The following is a 21,572-nucleotide window of genomic DNA, read 5'->3' as shown; positions in this document are numbered from 1 at the left end:
CTCTATACTCCTATTATTGAAGCACAGAATTTCTATCCATAGAAATTCTATGGTACTGTTTGATTAATTTAACATTGTCACCTTATTTGACTCTGTGCTTTTTAAATATATAGTGTCATTCCCCCACCAGCGCAACCAGCTCTCTCATTCCTATTTGTACCTTGGTATTACCATGTTCCATTTATTATCCTCATTCCACCAAGTTTCCACAATGCTTATTATATCAATATTCTCATTTAATGCTAGGCACTCTAATTCACCCATCTTAGTATTTAGATGTTTAGTATTTGTATATAAGCATTCATACATTTTGTCAACATTTAGTTGTTTGTCTTTAAATGGGACTCTTATGTTTGATTGTTCCTCCCTACCTCCTACCTGTTCTCTACTAACTTCTTTCCTATCCCCTATGCTAGGATATATCATTCCCCCTTTATTGAATTCATCCCTAGAGGACCTGTCAGTTTCACCCTTAGTTTTCAAAAACAAACCTTCTACAACCAGTAGCGTGGCTCCATTTTGGTTCTGGATGAGCCTGTCCCTCTTGTAGAGGCTACTCCTTCTCCCAAAGGTTCCTCAATTCTAATAAACCTAAATCCCTCCTCCCTACCCTGTCGTCTCATCCATGCATTTAGACCCTGCAGTTCTAAAAGGCTGAGACAGTGACAGTTTAGCTTTAATAGCATCTCTCTTAGTTCATCTCATGGGGGTTGAATGAATGACGTAGACTGTTAAAATGGATTAGGCACTTAGGTCCCCTAAATATGTTTGAGGATCTGAGCCTATCTGCCACTGAGGATCTAGGCCTTATTCTACAGCTGGGGGCAAACATTGTCCATCTAGGAGCCCCTTGCATTGCTGTGGATTAATGAGAGAGATCTGGGTTACATGTTTATCCATTTCTTTTCTGTCTCACATATGCTTTCCTAATGTGCAAGTCTAGTGGTGAGGGATGGTCTGCTAAGCTTCACTTCAGAAATATGTCTTTAACTTCTGGATACCTTAAATTAAAATAATCATCTTCCTAGCTTGGAGCACTATTATATAATGTACATTTCTATCTCTCTGGAAATATTGCAACAATGCAGTGGATAATATCCATGATTATCCACAGCCCTGAACAATCCTTTCCAAAAATGCCACACACAAGTCAAATGACTTGTAACTCCTTTGCTAGTTTCCGAAGTGAATAACGGGGCCCAGCATTTTGCAGCTAGAATCTCTTACAAGTCAGAGGCCAGGTGCATCCCACCATTTCAGCTATGGAATGCCACCACATTGTGCTACTTCATTACTACTTTGTGGCATATCAATATGTAACTTTTCCTTCCGAGATGATATTTGTTTATATGCTGCAAACCATATCTTGAAGGTGTGACAGATAGGTATTTCAGGGATATTGCAAGCAATATCCTTACTGTATTAAGTTTATGTACTAGTGAGTGGTGAGATTATATATAAACTCTCTGCAGGGGAGATGTGAAAGATGTGAGACCTGGGAGTTCAAAAGACTACATATAAAAAGTGCCAGACAAGTATGGGACTTTTGGGACAAGTATGAAGTGGATTTCCTGGGGAATCCCTATGGAGAGGTTAATGCGAATTCCCCACTCTGGTTATGCAAAAATCCAGCCTCTTGAAGCTATGCTTTGAGGTGAGGGTCAGTGTCTGCTGAATACCAGTTACAGGAGGTCAAGATCAAAGGCCTGAACTGTATAAAGAAATGGCTGACCTGCCCAGCCATTGTTCTGGGTCTGGATCTAAGACAGATGAAGTCATAACCACAGAAAAAACCCAGTTGTGGGTTTTGAGATCTAAAATGTACCAGAGCCTTGTTTGAAGTTGGGGATGACCTTTGGTAAGCTTTCTATCATACATGTAAGTTCCTTATGTCCTCTCCATAATGCTTTTACCTTAAGAATAAATATGCTTGCTTACAAGGAGCTATGTGGTAACTTATACCTGCTGCTATTATGCCTTATATTTATACCTGCTGTCAGAGCCTGCAGAGAGAAAGAAAAGTGCAAGTGTTAGCTTTTTTAGGCAGTCTGGCTTGCTGGGGATATCTCAGTGTTATTCATCCATCTGTGAAGCCCTAAAATCCCTGGTCAGCATGGAAAGAGATGCAGGTCTCCACCCAAGAGAGGATGCAGCTGGGACCAGAAGCCTAAGTCAGGTGCCCTTGGTGGACCACAGAGGGAGAATAAAAGTGCAGTTGCTTGAACTGTGACAGAGCTCTGCACATGTGATGCTGGAAGAAAGCTCTATTTTGCCCAGCACTTAATCTATGATGTCAGATGATGATGCCAAATTATCACTTAGGATATGTCTACACGGATGGCGGCAAAGTCGCTGCCCTCAGATCAAATTATCTGGATCAGTTTAGCGGTCAGTGTAGACCCGCTCAATTGATCAAGAAACCAACGTACTAAAACCACCTCCTCAAGTGGCGTAGCGCTGTGTTGACGGGAACTCTGTAGCTTGCATAACTCCTGTCGACTGCCGCCGAATCGCCAGGTAAGTGTAGACCAAGCCATAGTGTTTGGAGTTCACTCATGCTGAATGATGCATCTTCTCTTCTGAGAGATCACAGGGCAGGTCTGAGGCAGACAGGATACAACAGCATGGTAATGTGTCACATGGTTATTTATCATTTTAAATGTATACTCCGATTGCTGCAGAGACTAGCTAATGCACACCTGCAGTTCCTGAGTTAAGAAGTTGTGCATCAGAACCCTTCCTAGTAAATAGGTTTGTACAAAAACATGTTGCAGGTCAGATCTTTATTAGTGCTACAACTCCTTCCCCCAGCTGTATTCCTGGTACTCCAGCACTTTCTCAATCATGTACTTACATTACCCCTGATGCAGATCCACTGGTCAATGACAGAAGCTCTGGTGTAAACTGATTTCAGGTGTTTTAACCATCATGTTGTCATCAACTTGCTCAGATCAGGCTTAGACAACATGGTGGTTAAATGCTGGTGGCCAATGGCAGCCTGTGTACACTTGTACTTCCACTGGTGCTACCAGTGGTGGGTAGATTGATTTATGGGATTGCAGAAGAGAGGTGGAAAGAGCCAATGTGTCTGTCAGCAGTAATCAGAGAGTGGGAGAGACTGTAGGATGCACCTTCCTCCCAGCAACCACCATATGGTGTGAAGAATAAGTGCTCCAATCCCTCCCAGTGAAGAGTGGAGGAAAGAAATGGAGGGATCCAAGAAGAGCTAAGGCCTTATGTACATAGGAAAAAGTCTTACCAGTTATACCACTATAGCTATACCATTATAACTTCCTGTGTGGACACTCTTATTCCAGTATAAAAGTTAAACCCCCTCTCAAGTGACATAAACTAAATTGCAACAACCCACTCTTATGCTGGAATAAGAGTGGCCACAGGGGATTATACCGATTATAATTAAAGCACTTTAAATATACACCTTAGCTTACACAGAAAAAACATTCTCATGTAGACGTGATCAAGAGAAACAAAACAGGAAATGAAGGCAGAAGGATTTGGGGAGGTGAGGGGTGGGAGAAGCTAAAAGACAGCAAAGCTACAGGAGGAATAAAATTCTGGAAGGGAAAGAAAACACTGACAGCTGGTGTGTGTATACACTTTATTTTATCGTCAAACAGAAAGGAAAGGGAGTTTGAAACAATTCAAGTTACTACTCCTCTCTGAACTCCCCATTTTCCTTTCTTCGGACTTGACTTTTTTTCTCTGCTGTTCTATCTCCACCTCTTCCCTGGGGAGATGGGGCCCCTCAGTAGGTGCCTACCCTTGTCTGTCCATTATTTGGCATCATCTGTTTTTTCTGTTGGACTAGATGGATACCAAAAAGGTTATATTCAGAGGGTCCCTAATTTGACCCAATTAAAGCAGCATTGCCTCTGTGAGTAACAGCTCCTACTGGGGCTTCAAGGTCAGGATGGCAATAGCACATTAATGGAAAAAGCGGCTTATGTATGAAAATCAAGACCTACCATGTCTGTTGTAAGAAACTGTACCCATCACCACACTTAATCATTTACTTGCATTTTATGTTTAAGTAAACCAAGGAAGTCCTTGTATGCAAGGTATATGTAATGACAAAAATCACAGTAGGCCAAATTCTGCTGTTAGGTGCAAACATATGACTACTGTCTTCTTGGAAACGTGCAGGATTCCCAAAGAACGGAACCTGGCCCAATCTCTGTTGAATTCATGTTGAAAGTGGCATTTGGCAAGAACAAATGTAACATGAATAAACTGTTCTCTTTATAATTTACAGTATGTGCAATATAAAACAAGGCATACAAATAAATGTTGTACAAAATACCACAAACGACAAAGATATAATTACAGTGATTTCGGTTCATTTTCAGGTACAAACGTTCAGCAAACGTATTTCTGTGGGAGGAAAAAATGTGGTAAATGAGAGAGAGTACAATCAGGATCAGATACTTTGTTCATTGTCAAAAGTAAAGTTAATAGGCTGTATAATGTGTATCCAGCTTGTGGCTCTATTTCCATACCCTCTAATCCTCAAAACTCCATTTATGACAGAGCCAGAAATATGTCTCAAAATGTTCCCAGTTAGATCATGCAGGCAGGGGGAGAGCAATGGGGAGAGAACAGCTTCGAAGGTGCCATCATAATCTGTCACGTCAATAATGTCCATGATTAAAGCTGTATGTAACAAACATGAACCATCTTCTCCAAGAAAACAATTTAAAAACTTGCATAAAAAATGTCTTTTGAAACATCTTTGAGCAGACATCATTATGGCTTTCTTTGCATTTTAAGGGCAATCAAGTTTTACCATAATTCTGTACAAGATTTCTTTTGTTTCTGAGAAGTTTGCTTTCTTTCATTGTAAAACTTGCCAACTTTTCCTTTCATAAAAGAAAAAAAGCTATGGAGGAGGGACTCAGAGGGGCACAGTAAGGGAATAAAGAGCTAGGACGCCAGGGGGAGTGAGTGTTTCCAGGATACATGAGTGAACCTATTGGAGAAGACCACTGGCAGGCTTCTTTGGTATCCTCACTTGGTCAGATCCTGCTGCCATTGAAATCAGTTTGGTAGTTTCTCAGATGCTTCAGAGAGAGGCCAAAAACAAACCAACCAGCAAACCTATCATGCAATTGCATACTGTTGTAAAATGGAGGTTGGGGAGGAGATTAGGATAGAGAATTCCTTCCTCACCACAAGATGTAATAAGTTTGTGCTTGAAGCATACAACTTATCCCCTTGCATGGCTAAGGTGACCAGTAATTTCATAAGATAGAAGAGGGGATTCCCTTCTTATGTGCATACCCAATTCTTTGCACATAGCTGAGCACATGCTCAAAATCACTCCTGTTGTGCTATACAGCCACAGGATTTTGTGAACAATGTTGTTCAAAGCTCACTTACTGAACCGGAGCTTTGGAAGCGGAGCAATGACCAGGAAATCATGGAACTGATTGTTCTCTTGGACCAGACCTTGATGTACTTTGGTTACTGGATAATAAATTGTGTTTTGTTTTTTATTATCTGGGAAGTGCAGTTGTAATCAAATGATCCCTTGAATAGATCCACTTACCTCTTCCCGATTACAGCAAACCCCACATATTCCTCCGAGAAAGCCATTGATTACTTGGATGGAACAGAGAATTAATTCAATTCCCCCCAAGACCAGAAGAATGGAAAAGAGGGCCAAATTCCATTCCACGACATTCCGTGGCTCCCGACACTCAGACCACCTGTCACGCTCAAGCAGATACCTGTTCACATCAATTAAAAATGTGTTAGAAACTCATTATGCAATGAAGCACATTGCTCCCGGGTATTTAATGTGTATCACGACAGCGTGTGCAATGTGGGCCTAAATCAAGTACCACTAACCTTGTAATTGTGGATGAGGGAGGCAAAGGTTTGCTTCATGCAAAACTCCCTTACACTCTAGAATGCAAGAGCAGCTATTAGGTAAAGACTCTTGATAAACCTCGCCTTGAATTTGTTTAAGTATAAATAAAAGGCAGCAGCAGAGTGGTAGGGGACAGGTTAACACACCTTTTTAGTCTCCTGAGACTTAGAGCCGTCTCAGAGCTGCTCTAAGTTATGCCTGGCTAGCTACGCCCTTTTTCTCTTAGGAATGGCCCCTAGGCTAGGGGCCAGGATGGAATTGGTGTAGAACTTCAGCATGCTGGAGACTGCTCTTATTCAAGGGACTTAAGTGGTGCACTAGCCTTTTGAATGAGCTGAAGGCACTGAACCCTTCTCAGATGGGGCTCAGAACATAAGCATAGATAAACCTGGGAAACCGACAAGGGATAATTGGTACAGGAACACACTTTTTCAATATGCTACAGAATTTTTAGGGTTCAAAATCTATATCGCAGAATAGTGTGTTTCTAGTCTCGCTTTTTTTTTTCACAAAAAAAAAAACCTGATTGTTAATCGAGTCCTAAAACTGTGTTGCTCTTTCCATAAGACAGGGGTAGAGGAAGGGAAGGGAATCAGAATTTGGTTTGTGGCTCCCCAGACCATCAGGAAGCCAGGATTGTTACATGGGTGATGCTCACAGCCCTGGGAAAGAGGCAGTCATTTATACTGAAACACTAAGTGCCTCTGATGATAAAGGCAGCATCTGAAAGAAGCTCTCTGCTGATCACTGCAGAATGCTAGGGGATTGCTACTGGACTGCCTTGAGAAAAATTTCCAGGCTGTTTTGGTTAAAAAGGGCCATATCCAGACAGGCCATATCCTGTCAAGCAAAGTGTTTCCTCTATGATGAGGGGCTGATATGGCATTGGCAGACATTTTGTAAAGCTTGAGATAGTTGAGAGTCCCAGTTTATATGGTGTTGAGAATTCTCTTTCATCCTGTGGGTATCCATCACCTTTGCTGGAGAGGAAATACTCTATAATCAAATTAAGTGGCGATGGCAGAATGAGGGAGAGAGAGAGTGCTGCATGGAAACAAACAGTTTCTTGCAAGCACAAATTACTTCGTGACCACACCCTGGTGCTGATTTCACAAGTTCTGATTCCTACTGACTTTAGTGGGAGTTGCAAGTGCTTGGCACCCCTTATGATCTTCCTCCTCAGCTATACAGATGGAGGATCAGGCCCTCAATATGAGAATACAGTAGATCCATTAGTTTCTGCAAAGATCAACAGCGTTTCTCCCTCTTGCCTAGTTTAGGGTCCAAATGGCAGCCTTCACTCACACGGTTAAGCAGTCCTTACTCAGGTGAGTAGTCCTGTGGAACCTAATGGTATGACTCATCTGAGTAAGGAGCAAATTAATGGGATAGTTTCTCCTCTCATTTATACCAGTGTAAACCTCTTTCAGTGCAACTACCCCCCCATAAAACACTCTAAGCAGTATCAGAATCAGGTCCATGGTCTTTATATATTGCAGTGAACAGCTTCCTGGTAAACAGCTACTCACCCTCCACTGGAGTTAGTGAAAGGATAGACCCAGTTCTCTTCTACAGTGGAGAGGCAGTAAGGTCCATGGGATAAACCTAAAGCTGAAACGATGAAACAGTATCCAGACCCCAGGATTCCAATGAAAGCTGCCAGAATGGAGGACAGCATCTGCAGAGTGAACACACAAGTGATTCTCAGCATTCTGCCCATTCCCTCTTAGGGACCATCTAAAAATGATTATGCAAAAAGCTCACTTACTGCACAGCTTTTCCCACAGTTCTCATGCCCGCCGCATCCACAGCAATTTTCATATTCTAGTCCAATGAACACTGCAGCTGGGAGGAATATCTACATAAAAACAAATAATTGTGCACTGATTGTTTTGTTAAGCTAACCTACAGTGCGTGCTTATCAAATTGTGTCCTCACTTTGTTATTATTTAGACTTACAATTTCACTTTGTAAAAATTCTGCATAGCTGATTCAGTCCTACTCCCATTCTGCTCAAGGGGAGTTCTCTCGCTGGCTTCAGTGGGAGCAGGACTAGGCTTAGGGATAGGAGAATGTGATAAACTATGAGAACTTTTCATTTTTTCTGTTTGTACAGCACCTAGCACAGTGGGATCCTGGTCCATGACTGCGGCCCCTATATGCTACTGCAATTCCAATAAATAATAAAAGTAATATTCTTCCCTGTCAATCCAATATCTTTCTGATGCACTGGATCAAATCCTGCAGTCCTCCCTCAGTGAAAGTGCTCAACAAAGTAGATGTGAGTTTTCACTGAGAAAGACCACAATACTAGGCCCTTTTTGATGACATCCATCAGTTCAGCTATGATGAGATATGGTGACGCACTAGCTACTGAAAAGTAGTAGCAGGTGTTTGTGCTTATACAGCAAACTGATCTCGATGGAGTCAAAACATGAGAGAAATTTGGGCAAAATATTCTATGTAGAAAATATTTTCCCTTTGTTGTCAAGTTCACAAAACTGCCATAAAATTGCAGAATTTGTATGAAAACTTCTGATGGATTGACACATCTCAGAGAGGAAAATCTGAGATCACTATAACATAAAAAAAGTCACACTTGCAAATTTTAAACTTACAGTGAAAAGGAGTGAGCAGCATGATCTAGTGAATTAAACACAGGAACTGCTGAGGCCTCAGCCAATGACTGGCCTTACTAATAATTTGTACTCATATAGCATTTTACAAACACTATCCAGTGATGTCTCTCAAAACCCTTAAGAAGGAGGTAAATATCTGTTGTGAGCACTACATATATACTTTAAAACGTTTGGAAAAGTAAAAACAATTTCTTCAGTCAAATACCACAACACCTGCTGGCTCTTAAATGACACACTAGTGCCCAGATCCTCCGAAGACTTATTCAGGTGTGTAACACTAAATACTGTGAGCAGGCCCATTTAAAGCCAAACTGGAAATATTCACAAAGTTAAGCAAGTCTTTTAATTTAAGGGTCTAGGACCCCAATCTTGCAATTGGGCTCTGCAGTGGTGCAGGGTTCTGCTCACATACAGCTCATTTCAGAATAGGGGCCTAAATTAGCCATCTGCTGCCCTGTCGTGAAAATTTCAGTACTTCAAAAACAGCAGTGTCTCATCCTTCCCTATTTCTCTAACACACTGGTGTGGTGATAAACAACTGTTGAATTTCCCTGAATTCTAACCCAGGACATGGTAGCAGACTATGCCTCTGAGTATCTCAGGTACATGTTAAGAAATGGTTACTACTTTTAATCAAACATAAAAGGAGAACAGATCAATAATAAACTACTTTTATAAAATACAATACAAACCCAGGGCCCAAATCTGCCAACATTTACACATGGCATAACTTGACTCACATGAATAGTCCCACTGAAAGCTAAGGATGTTATTTTACATTTCTGTCATACAAACTGTGAATGCTCCCCAGATTTAAATCATACAAGATAGCACAGAGTGATTAACAGTAATTTTTATGGCACCACATATATTAAGTTACAGAGATGGAAATAGTGGCTGACAAACAGAGCATTCAGACATAATCCTATAGCTAAGATGTCCAAAATAAGAAAACATAATCACTAGCTTTAGTTACTTACCAAAATCCCTCCTCCTATAATTCCGTGAAATAACCCCACATACTTGCTAAGTCGATGCTCTGAAGCAAACCTTGTTTCACCATTGGGAAAGTAAAGCAAGATGTTAGCCACAATGCAGAGGAAGGCAAGAATGAGCAACTTGAACCCAATGCACCTAGCACACTTTCCAAAACACATGTCTGCAGTTCTATAGATTTTTTCTTCAGTAGCTCGGTACTACCACAGAACAGCCTGTATGGTACCCATCCAAGTGTAAAAGTAAGAACAGGTTATAGTCACACCTTCTTAAATACTCTGGGTTACTTAGTTACCTAGATGACGAGTACTTGTCTACGTGAATGTCAGGCCTGCATGCAGGAGCAAGAAGAGAAGAATATCACCACCCATTTTAAACGAAACATTTCTCAACAAGCGAAACCCACATCAGGGAAATAGTATTTTCCCACAGTGCTGATCTTGGCTTAATACATAGTTTGGAATGAATTACAGAGGACATGATTAGGCATGAATAACAGCTTGAAGCCATAATGAAAGTTCTTCTGGGAATCAGAAAAAGGTCAAGAAAAAATTAAAAGAAAATGAAAGGCAGTTTCAACTTCTCGGTTTATGGCCTGATTCAAAACCCACTGACGTTTAGTGGAAAGACTCCAAGTGACTTCAATGGGCTTTGAATCAGATTCTTAGTGAACATGTAAGAATAACTGAGCCCGTTGGCATTTAAGAATGTGGAAAACACAATCCCATGTCTTCATCAGTGAATAAGAACTCATGTGGCCCTGCGATGAAGCTGGAAGATGTCTAAAATAATGGACAGACATGCTCCTAAAAATATATCCTCTTGTATTAATTGTCATTATAGGCTAAATTCAGGTTTAATTCAGATTTGCTTAGCAGCCATTTTTGTCACATCTAAACAATGCAAATATTGGTAGAAAATAGTAACTAATCCTATTCCCAAAACTATTATTGGAATGAAAATGTATGGAGTTCTGACTGCAAGAAATAATCTTAGGAATAGATAATATAGAAATAACAAATACTAAAACACACAAGCTTGTAAAAATATTGTTCCTAACAGCAAAATATACTATAGGAAGGACATGAAAATTAGCTTGCCTTTAAATAATACATGGCATATAGAGGAAATGGACCACTGAACTTAAAATTTTCAGAAAAAGCGAAGAACTTGAAAGGAGCACAGACACACAAATGGTCAATTTTAAAGTTAAAACAGGATTGCCATGAGTCATGTCTCTGGAGAATTCAGTATGAAGTATTAGATCTCTGTGACAGTGGAATAAGTTGTAAAATGATTATGTGTGAAAATACTTGTTTTAAAAATGTAAATAATGAATATTAGATATCAAGATGTGTCATTAAATCTTAATTTTTAGGGCAGTTGGTTTTATTTTAGTTCTTTCTCATTTCAACTCCTGGAAGATATCAGGCCAATTCTACTTCCATCTAAGAGTTGAAAAAGCAGTCCTAAAACAATGTACTTGGGGTCAAATCTTGCTTTCTTTACTGATGCAATTTGATTTACACACTTGACTTCAGTAGGACTACTCATGCAGGCAGTGCAAGCAGACTTTGAACCTTTTAAAAAAAACCAGTGAACTTTCTTGTGCAGATGTGGAAGCGTCATGGAACCCTCCGGGTATTGTAGCTGTTGGCCTTGGTAATTTCCTTCAATATGAGATAATATCCTCTGATTGTCAATGGTGTGGGGTTGAAGTGATTGTGTATTATCTTTGATGAATTTAAACCAAATGTAAACATCATCCCTCAGGTTTCCTTAGCAGAAGGAGAGTTTACACTCTAACCATATGAATCTTTAACTGAAAACTCCCTTCATTGTGTTGTATTTAATATATGACCTCTGGAAACCAGATTCAAAAATCTGTTCTGTTCATAAATTGCATATTTCCATATTCTCAGAGTAACAAATTACACATGGTCAAGAATTTCCTATTTAATTTATTTTTAAAATCATAATTTAATTGTAAATGGAAATATATTTTTTCCAGACCAAAGTAATTGAAAGTGCCTGAAAAGTCCTTTTGCTCTAGAAGATATATGGTATTTAATACATTTCTTATATCTTGAAGCCAGTATTAGGCTTGTCAGGCACTGGGCTTTCTATTCTTACTGTCATTGAAGGGACCAACCCTGCATGGACAGCGAAGAGTTATGTAAATCTGAGCAATATCTGGATAAACAGAATAAACAGAATCTACAAGTGCATGAAGGGGGTACTAAAATCTTGCATTTTTTTGCTGATGGGTGCACCTGAGCTATGCACACTCAGCTTCGCCTGCTTACATGAAACTTGGAGAGGGGTGTTTGCAGTGGATGGTGGGTGAGTGGAGGCAAGGTCTTCCATGGCAAAACTAATCTACAGGCAGGACACGAGCAGAAAATAACCTTCTCAACAACTATATAAGAGCAGGTTGTGATCGCACTTCCACGCACGTGTACATTATGACCTGTTCCACTGATGTTATTCCAATGTAAGTAAGATCAAAATTAGATCTTAAGACTCTTATGAAAGAGCTACAACTTCTGTCCTTAGGATACAAGGACAACTGCTTACTCACCCAGTTACAGTCTTACTGCTCAAGTGAATTTCCATCCCTTTTTTCTCACGTGACTAACCCCATAATGATGTCTGTCCTGAATAAGAGAAATTCATATCAGACTATTACATAACACCCGATGTCAAAAGAAGTGCATAATAAAAAGAAAGAACTAAGTGAATTCTAGATTATGGCCCTGCTCTTCATGTTTTACCAAAGTGCACTTGGCACAACTCAATGCAGGGGGGATGAGTGAGATGCAAAGATGGGGGCTGCTCAGCACGGGTCTGGTCCCCCAGCACACATTTGCACACTTTGTTCTATGGCAGCTGGGGATCACCGTGGCACAGAGATGTCCAAGACATGCCCCTCCTTTATCCAACTACATCCTTGTACCCACCTTGGGGAGCAGAGCTGGTGTAGGAGCCATTACAGCAACTGTCCTCCAGGCAAGGATCCCCCTATTCTCCGAGGCCTAGATCTGCCAATGGCACAGCGCAAAGCTGATGTAGGGCAGGATTTGGCCCTTTTGTTCCAGAGATCTTGCTATAAACAATGCCTAAGAGTAAAGGCCATTTGCTTAGGTGCCTAAACACAGACTTGATTTTTCAGAGACTGACTCCCCAGCAGCCCCTTATTTTTTTTAAATTTCCATCAGTTGCTTTGTTCTTACAACAATAGAGGGCAGCTTGTTTTGGTTTTATCCCCACCACAAAACAATTGGTTAGAAAGAGACAGACATTTTGTGATGCTAAAAGCAGGCATCAAACTGAGAAATCACTGAGCTGACTTACACTAGGGCTTTGAAAAGCTGCCCAGAGCATAATAAAGTATTAAATAAATCAATGAAGAAATAAGCATTACAAATTAAGCAGGAGAGGAACGATATTCTTGGGGTTAAGGAACCAAACTGGGCCGTGGGAAATCTGAGTTGAACTCCTGCTTTGCCGCAGGCTCCCTGTGTGGCTTTCTGCGAGTTACTCAGTCTCTCTGGGCCTCTGTTCTCCAGCTGTAAAATGGGGTCACAATAAAAGTGCTTTCCTTGGGGGTTTTAGCTCAGTCAGTGAATGCACCTTCCGATGTGTGGGTAGGGCCTGTAACGGAAAGGGGCCCCATCTTGAGGACTGTTGGCGTTACCATAATACAAAGACAGTTATAATAAACAGAAAGGAAAAGGAACTGGGGATTTTAAGTAAAACACATGGCACCTACTAAAATGACTACGCTTCAGCTGCTGTTGCAACGAGGGGCAGTCCCTCACCAGTGATGAGCACCAGTGACTTCCATTTAGCGCCAAGGGAACCATTCCCATATTAGCACCCTTGAGCCTTAAGCTCAGCAGCAGTGCAAACAAAAAAACCAGCTAAACAATTACAAACGCGGTACCTCTGGGACCTGCCATTCTGTTATCAGAATTCTACAATACTCTGTACTGTTCACAATGATCTTGATAAGACCATCACACTGTATTAAAAATAAAATCAATGTCCAAGCTAAATATAGGAGCCAGGCCCCCAGAGATACCCACTGTAGCTGAATCAGTGAGGAATCAAGGGCTCTAAAGAAACTTGTGAGAACACCATCCAGGTTCCTACGCAGGTCAGCCAGACAATCTAAAACCAGCAGAGGAGTACTTGTTGCAGTGGTAGGAAGTGGACCTGTCTCTGTCCTTGCTAAAGTTGGGGTCACACCCATGCATAAGTACCTGGCTATTAGAATGGGGAAGCTGGAAAACACCCTAACCTACAGTTTTCACTTTGCAAAACAAAATGATCTCAGCTATTCTGCATCTGAATTACTCTCAATAGTAGAGGAAGGCAGACATTATCAGAAAACCTGTTCACCATCTTTAGGAAAATTCGGGATGGAATGCTTGAACAGGACTAAAGAAATTTAGCTTTCATGCATCTGGCCCATATATATGTGAGGGGAAGTCTGTGACTCATTCTGAGGCCAGGAGCATATCCTGGTAACAATAACAATTCCATACCATTCTGCACAACTCTGCTTTCTACTGAAACAAAGGGCCCAGATGGTCAATATACCACATTCAGATACATATAACTGCCCTTCTCTGCACTGGCTGATGAGAGCCCAATTCTCCATGTACCCATCCTTGCTCTTCATCACACTTCCACAGTACAGTTACATAGGACAGTGACACACAGGAACTGTTCAGCATTTCAGCACGTTGCATGCTATGATGTTGTACAGCCAGTTTCATCAACAGGCATACCTATGAGTGTTTCATATGTTGCTTGTAATAAGCAATTCCAATAAACAATACCATTTGGGCAGTATTACATGCAGATCAATGCAAATTGCAGATCCCCAAGTGACTTCAGCTTGACCTACCACACTGAACAATGTTCTGGGGCATCTGGCTGTGCACAGCAGCAAGTACATATGAAACTGTTTTACTGAGCGTGTGCATGGCAGTGCCTATCATCCCCATTTAGTGTCAGCCACTGTCATCTCCGCTTACAAATACAGCCCAATTGGCTCTTTAAAATAGCTAATTTGTTCCTCTAATGTTTATATGACAAACACCAGTACTTTGCATTAAAACGGACAGAAGGAAATGCTTCTTTATAGCAACGCATGATGTGCATATTGGCACAGATAAGTTTCATCATCAAACTGTGTTTTCATACGCTAACCCTCACAAGTTTTAATTACGTGACTGGTCACCTGGGCACATACTGGCTCAGACTATCTGGTTAATGTGCCATCACTTGTTACCTCCACAGCATGGAACCTGTCATCCAATTGTTGGGGAAAAAAAGCCCATAATGACTTCTGGCACCTGCATCCATCCACAGCTTCTCCTTACACAAACAGAAACGGACTCTCATATGCGTAGCCAATGTTCCAATACACAGTGATGCATTGCTCATGGTTTCCACAACCATCCACAAAATCTCCATGCTGTAGCTATTATTTTCCACAGCTACACCGCCCACAGGTGTGTATCAATCACCACACCCTGCAAAACAACTCACAATGGGAACCTCAGTGCTGCTAAAAATCACATTTGGCCACTCCCACCTGCACAAAACTGACTACAAAGCTTTCATATTTTCCACTGCCAATTAGTTGATTCAGCCAAGGAATTCCAGTATAGTTATTTCTGTGGTGGCAGTACCAAAGCAGTCCCAGAAGCAGATTTCTTTGGAATGTCAAACAAAACTGGATAGCCATTCCACAAGTAACATTTAACATACACACATCTCTCTTGTAGGGACACAAAAGGTAGTTTGAACTGCCGCACACGCCAACCCCCACAAAGCAAATGTTTGTCAAATCACTGACAGTTACATTACACAGGAACTACACATTAGTGTACAACATCATTGCCAAATGTAGCATCACAGTACCATGGTCTGAGTGACAAGCTTAGTATGTAGGCAGCAGAGCTGATGGAAAATTGTCAGCAACACTAAATTCAGCAAAGAACAGAAAAAATCATTGCAATTTTTTTTCACCAGCATTATTAACCAGTCAGTTTTGAGACATTGCAAGCTACTGCATTTTACCAAAGGGGTATAATCACACTCTGAGCGTGTGTGCTAATGATGTGATGCTTCTCCTGGAATTGTTTGGTAGCAAATTCTTTGGGTGGCGTTCTGTGAATCTTATTCTGGATTGGTCTCGCTCATTTAGGGAACACCTCAATTCTCCTGCTTGAGCAGCTGAATTAGACTTCTGAGTCAGTGGCTGGTTTTCTTTCTAATTTGCCTTTGTCCTTTTTAATACTCTTATAGAGGGTATGGCTACACTGCAGACTGAAGTCTATTTACTTTAAATCAACTTTCACCTGCTGAATTCTAGAAGTCACAGGAGCGTGATCACACCACGCTCTTTGCGTACGACTTTTGCATCCCCACTCACCACGCTTAGGTCAACATTCAAAGTGGTGCACCGTGGGTAGCTATCCCACAGTGCAACAAGCCGCAGAGGCTTTTGGGAAGCTTGTCGTCCTCCCATGATGCAATGTGCTCCCGCCCCCCTCCCTTCTTGTCCCAAACAAACTGCAAATGTTTTTTTGCACCGTTTTTCTATGCCATGCACATGCTGTCGTCAAAGAGGCATGGAGCCCACTCAGCTCTGCACTATCATTGTGAGCATCACAAATACCTCACGGCTTATCCTGCAGTATTTTCAAATGCAACATAGGAGCCGCAGCATGGAAAATAGCGATGTTACTGAGGCTGCTCTGCTACAAGCCACAGAGCGAAACAATTCCTGTTTGCTGCAGGCTGTCACACATCATCTTTGGTCCATGGCGCGCCGGTTCTGATCCCGGGAAACAAGCACAGATGGTGGGATTGCATCGTTATGAAGGTGTGGGATGCTGAGCAGTGGCTGCAGAACTTTCGTATGTGAAAAGCTACTTTCTTTGAACTTTGCGCGGAGTTGTCCCTAGCCCTGAAGCGCATCAATACTCGCTTGAGACCAGCTCTGACAGTGGAGTAGTGAGTGACCGTCGCTCTGTGGAAGCTAGCAACCCCAGACTGCTACCGGTCAGTTGGGAATCAATTTGGAGTCGGTAAATCCACCGTTGGAGCTGCTGTAATGCAAGTGTGTAGGTCCATCAACAGACTTCTGCTACGTGATTATAGGAAACGTGCAGGACATAGTGGACAGGTTTGCTACAATGGGGTTTCCACACTGTGTAGGGGAGGACAATAGATGGCACACACATCTCTATTCTAGCACCTGACCATTTTGCCACAGAGTACATAAACCAGAAGGGACACTTCTCAATGGTGTTGCAGGCCCTTGTGGATTACAAGGGACGTTTCACCGACATCATTGTGGGGTGGTCTGGAAAGGTGCATGATGCACGCATCTTTAGGAACTCAGGTCTGTTCAAGAAGATGCAGGCAGGCACTTTCTTCCCTGACCAAAAAATAAATATTGGGGATGTGGAAATGCCAACAGTGATCCTGGGGGATCCTGCCTACCCCTTGCTCCCTTGGCTAATGAAGCCCTACACCAGGCACTTGGACAGTGAGGAGCATTTCAATAACAGGCTCAGCAAGTGCAGAATGGTGGTGGAATGTGCATTTGGGCATTTAAAACCCAGATGGAGACGTCTGCTTACTAGGCTTGACATCAGTGAAAAGAACATCCCATCAGTTATGTTTGAACACTGTGTGCTCCATAATTTGTGTCAAACAAAGAGTGAAAAGTTGGGCCATGGAGGCTGATCGGCTGGCTGCATATTTTGAGCAGCCAGATTCCAGCGCTACACTCAGAGCCAACTGCAGAGCGCTTCGCCTACAGGAAGCATTGAAAAACCGGTTATGCAATGAACCGCAGTAATGTATCTCTCTGCTATGCCTTTCTTTCCCTTCCCCCACCCTTGCACCAGCGGCCCCCTCCCCTTCTTTCCCCACCCAAGCTATGAATGAACAAAGGCAGATGTTTTTTAAAGCTGCGAAGTTTTATTTGTGACCCGTTTCAATGGGGGGAAAGGAGGGTAAGTTAACATTTTAAACTATAAAGTGTCACTATGCAAGCAACTGTGGTTGCGTGCAGTTCTTAAAAGGGCCATTGTGTCTTTTTGCTTGCCTCCACTGGTGTGGAGTGCAGCACATACTGCACCCTGCTCAGCCTCCTCCTAGAGCGCTTGGGAGAGGGGGCTGATTACAAAGTGGTAGGCGGTGGAGCGTTTTGAAAGGGCTGCAGAGGGAGTCTGTCCTGCCACTGCTCTTCCTGGAGCTCTACCAGACGCCTCAGCATGTCAGACTGATCCCTCATAATATGCAACATCTCCTGTTGCGTATCACGCTCCTGTGCAGATCTTCTGTGTTCCATGTCCATGTCTATTTTTTCAGAAAAGGACATCTTCCAGACTCTGAGCTCTGTGTCAGCAGCCGCGGAGGCGTTCATTCATTCGCTGAACATGTCATCCCGCATATTTTTCCTCCCATTTCCTAATCTGGGGAAGTCTTTCAGCAGGAGTTCTGCAAGGTAGGCTGAAGGCTGAAGTGTCGACTGTAGGAAAAGCAAAGCACAAAGTTGCCATTGTTAGGTAACTCAAAGTAGTAAAAGAAATGTTACAATGTAAAAAGAACTCCCCTTCATGTTCAAAAGGGGAAGCCAGACCCGCATGCCAATCTACGTATCAGACAGGTTAGAGTGGCATTCCAGACATGGTAAGCAAGGGGCCCTTGCATCCATTATAAAGAGGTTTCATTAGCATTAAAATCCACAACCCACACTTGAGCAAGGAAAGGGATCACCGGGCTCCCCTGTAACATCCCAATGACCAGTTTGGGAGGAGGTGGACAAAACAGATTAGAGGACGCTGTGGGTGAAGTGTAGCAGCAAACATAGGGCAACCAGGGTCCCAACTCATAACACCAATACCAACAATACTAGGACTAGGAATTGTCTTGGGGAGGCGCCCAGGGACACGGTCCACGGCAGAGGAAAAACACAGAGTGACTATGTTGGTCGGGTATGTTAAACTTGTGCCATCTTCCCTACGTGACCATGTGATATCAGTCTCCTGAAGGTAACGTAAGCGGAAAGGGAAGATTTGGTGCAAGCATCGGGGTACAGGCCTGTCCCTTATGCTGCTATGCTGTGTTCCGTGATGATGCCTGCCCATTTAATATCAGAGTGGTGGGGAAAAGTGTCCTACCATGGCAGAAGAAATAAGGCTGCCCTCTCCAGAAACCTTCTGCAAAGGTTAACAGATTACCTACATAAAGTTTCCTCGAGATATCCACAGGGGATTCTCGGTGCATACCTCTGCACATAAATAGTCTGTTCCAGAAGTAACCCTCCACTGAAGTTTGCCAACACCTGAGAACTCCATCCCCTCAAAAACACGAACTCCTTTTAAGAAGCTGGACTGGGGACATAACCGCAAAAATGCGATTTGCCACACTTACTCACTAGATGTGCTTTCCCTGGCATCTTGCTCAGTCCCACTGTCCTGGCTGTGGCTGGGCTGCTCTGGAGTAATGAACAGGTCCTGGCTCTCAGGAAGACTGGATACCCCACTCTCCTGCACTCCTCATCCTCCTCGTCCACAGAGTCCTCCTCATTCATCCTGGACTGGGGTTCTTTGGAGGTATCGATGCTCCGTGGTGGCACAGAATGGCATGCAGTTCCTCGTAAAAGCGGCATGTTTTGGGCGAGGAGCCAGAATGGCTGTTAGCTTCCCTAGTTTTCTGATAAGCCTGCCTCAGCTCTTTGATCTTAATGCGGCTCTGCTGGGTGTCCCTATTGTGCCCCTTCTCCAAATGACGCAAGATAGCTTCTCGTAAATATCCAAATTTCTTCTGCTGGCTCGGAGCTGAGCCAGAACAGACTTTTTGCCCCACAGGCCGATGAGATCCAAGACCTCAGGTTGACTCCATGCTAGAGCGCGTTTAGGCCATGCAGGTGCCATGAGCGGTTCAGCTATAAAGCTCTCTCCACACTGACCAAACCAGAAATGGGAATTCAAGATTTCCCAGGGCTTGAAGGGAGGAGCTATTTCCTGTTTACGTGGCCGTGTTACAGCAGAGCACGACTGTCCAGAGCAGTCATAACACAACATTATGGGACACCTCCTGGAGGCCACTGGTGTCGAGTTACATTGCGTTCTGCCTACACTGATGCAAATTCAACCCATGGAATTCGACTTCAGTGCTACGCCACTTGCAGAGATGGTTTTTATTAGGGCGACTTTTACCGCGATTTAGATTGGCGGAACTGACGTGCCAGTGGAGATGCATACTTTAGGGGTCAACGTAAGCGGTGTTACGTCGACCTCCATTGCCAGTGTAGACCAGGTCTAAGTGATGATGTTATACAGCCAGTTCCACCAATGCAACAATTACATAAAACGATCATCCTTGGACATTAACTCATGCCTTAGTACAACTGCCCTGGGACTCAGAATGCTCTTAGAGCTCTCTTTCACAGTGTTCTCTGGTCAAACAATCTGTTTCACCGAGAGCTACTTTTTGACAATGTGTGTGTGACTGTGATGTTGCATACAACTCTGTATCTTGTGCCAGTGTTTGTTTAAAAGATAAAAGCAGAGGATGAGGGTAGCTTGAGCTCTATGCCTATTTCTACCACTGATTCACTGTGTGACTTTGACAAATCACAATGAATCTGAGCCTGTTTCCCCTTCTGTAATATAGGGATAATAATACTTGCCCACCTTTGCAAAAGGTTTTGAGATTCTCAGATGAAAGGGGCTATGCAAGTGCAAATTATGTGCCCTGTGTATGGTAATGGCAGTGTGTTAATCAGCAGAGACTGGCATATTCCTGGCACCTCCTGACTGTGTAAGTTGAGTTCCCCAGGTATGTGGCAATGCAAGTGGAACACAAATATGCTGATACCGTTTCTGCAGGTTCATGGTGGTGGCACGCAGCTCTGTGCAGAATCACTCCCTTTATTAGACAGAATGGCTCAGAGGTTAGAGCAAGGAATGGAGCAAGAAGACCTGGCTTGTATTCTTGGCTCTGCCATTGATTGGGCAAGTCATTAAACCTTCTTGTGTCCATCTGTAAAATGGAGACATTAACAATGGGGGAAAAAACATTTACCCACCTCTACAAACTGTTTTGAGAGCTGTAGATTAAAAGGCATCAGTACTGTTATTCATATCAATGATTTAAATTACCATTTTTCTGAGTCTGCAAATATATCTGTGCTCTCTTTATCAGCACAGGCTACGTCAAATAGTAGCGATTAATAAACAGGCTGATGATAGTTAAATGTTTTTCTAATTATTTTTGCTGAATAATGCCATAACTACTTCTTTGCAGTGTTGTAGCCCCGTTGGTTTCAGGATATGAAAGAGACAAAATGGGTGAGGTAATATCTTTTATTAGACCAACTTCTATTGGTGGAAGGTACATGCTTTCAACCTACACAGAGTGCTTCTTCAGGAAGCAGAGTGTCTCAGTTAAATGCAAATTAATACAGATTGTTAAGCAAAAGGGAAGTCCGTGGTTTTTAGTGTCTAGCAGATTTATGAACGTAAGTTTCCAGGCTCACTTTTTGAAAATGTTGTGCAGGTTTACCTTGAGGACAAGTACTGAAAGATCAGATAAGGAGTAAAAAGTGTTCGCCCACAGATGATTTTTTTTTTTTTGGTCTTTTATTGTTTTTCTGTGTGAGGTCATTTGACAGCATAGTGATTGTCTGGTTTCACTCACACCGTTGTTATTGGGGCATCTGATGCGCTGGATGAAGTACACCACTATGAGCCTGCTACCCTTAGCTGCCCGCTTCAAATTCTTTATGTATAACAATTGCCTGCTTCATTTCAAGTGACTGCCTCCAACATACATTACCCTATCTGCTTAACAATATGTCCCAATCTGTATTTAGCTGAGACACCCCAGACCTGAAGAAGAGTATTGTGTAGTTCACAAGTTTGTACCATCCACCTACAGAAGGTGGTTCAATAAAAGATATTAGCTCAACTACCTTGATTCTCTCATAACTACTTCTTAATTAACAA

General features: G+C 42.4%; 2 protein-coding genes across 2 annotated transcripts in view; both read right to left on the bottom strand.

Moving 5' to 3' along the window:
- Positions 1-4,275: 4,275 nt before the first annotated feature.
- On the bottom strand, positions 4,276-9,686 carry TM4SF1 (transmembrane 4 L six family member 1). The gene is made up of 5 exons (XM_067539391.1): positions 9,510-9,686; positions 7,659-7,748; positions 7,420-7,568; positions 5,567-5,747; positions 4,276-4,392 (listed from the first exon to the last, which is right to left on the bottom strand). The coding sequence occupies exons 1-5, from the start codon at positions 9,684-9,686 to the stop codon at positions 4,378-4,380; spliced, it is 612 nt and encodes a 203-aa protein (XP_067395492.1). The 3' UTR covers positions 4,276-4,377.
- An 8,354-nt stretch (positions 9,687-18,040) lies between these two features.
- LOC137147220 (glutathione hydrolase-like YwrD proenzyme) overlaps positions 18,041-21,572 on the bottom strand; it is a 39,588-nt gene continuing 36,056 nt past the window's right edge. Inside the window, exons 13-14 of the transcript XR_010918175.1 lie at positions 20,443-20,607; positions 18,041-18,088 (exon numbers count right to left, since the gene is read on the bottom strand). The gene's annotated coding sequence lies outside the window, so the exon portion shown is untranslated. The remainder of the gene's footprint in view (positions 18,089-20,442; positions 20,608-21,572) is intronic.

This window comes from Emydura macquarii, unplaced genomic scaffold (genome assembly GCF_026122565.2).
Source record: "Emydura macquarii macquarii isolate MOO-44397 ecotype Brisbane River unplaced genomic scaffold, CSIRO-AGI_Emac_v2 contig_18, whole genome shotgun sequence".
Taxonomy (NCBI): Eukaryota; Metazoa; Chordata; order Testudines; family Chelidae; genus Emydura; species Emydura macquarii.
Note: the sequence above shows the minus strand (reverse complement) of the source record. Positions and strands in the feature narration are given on the sequence as shown.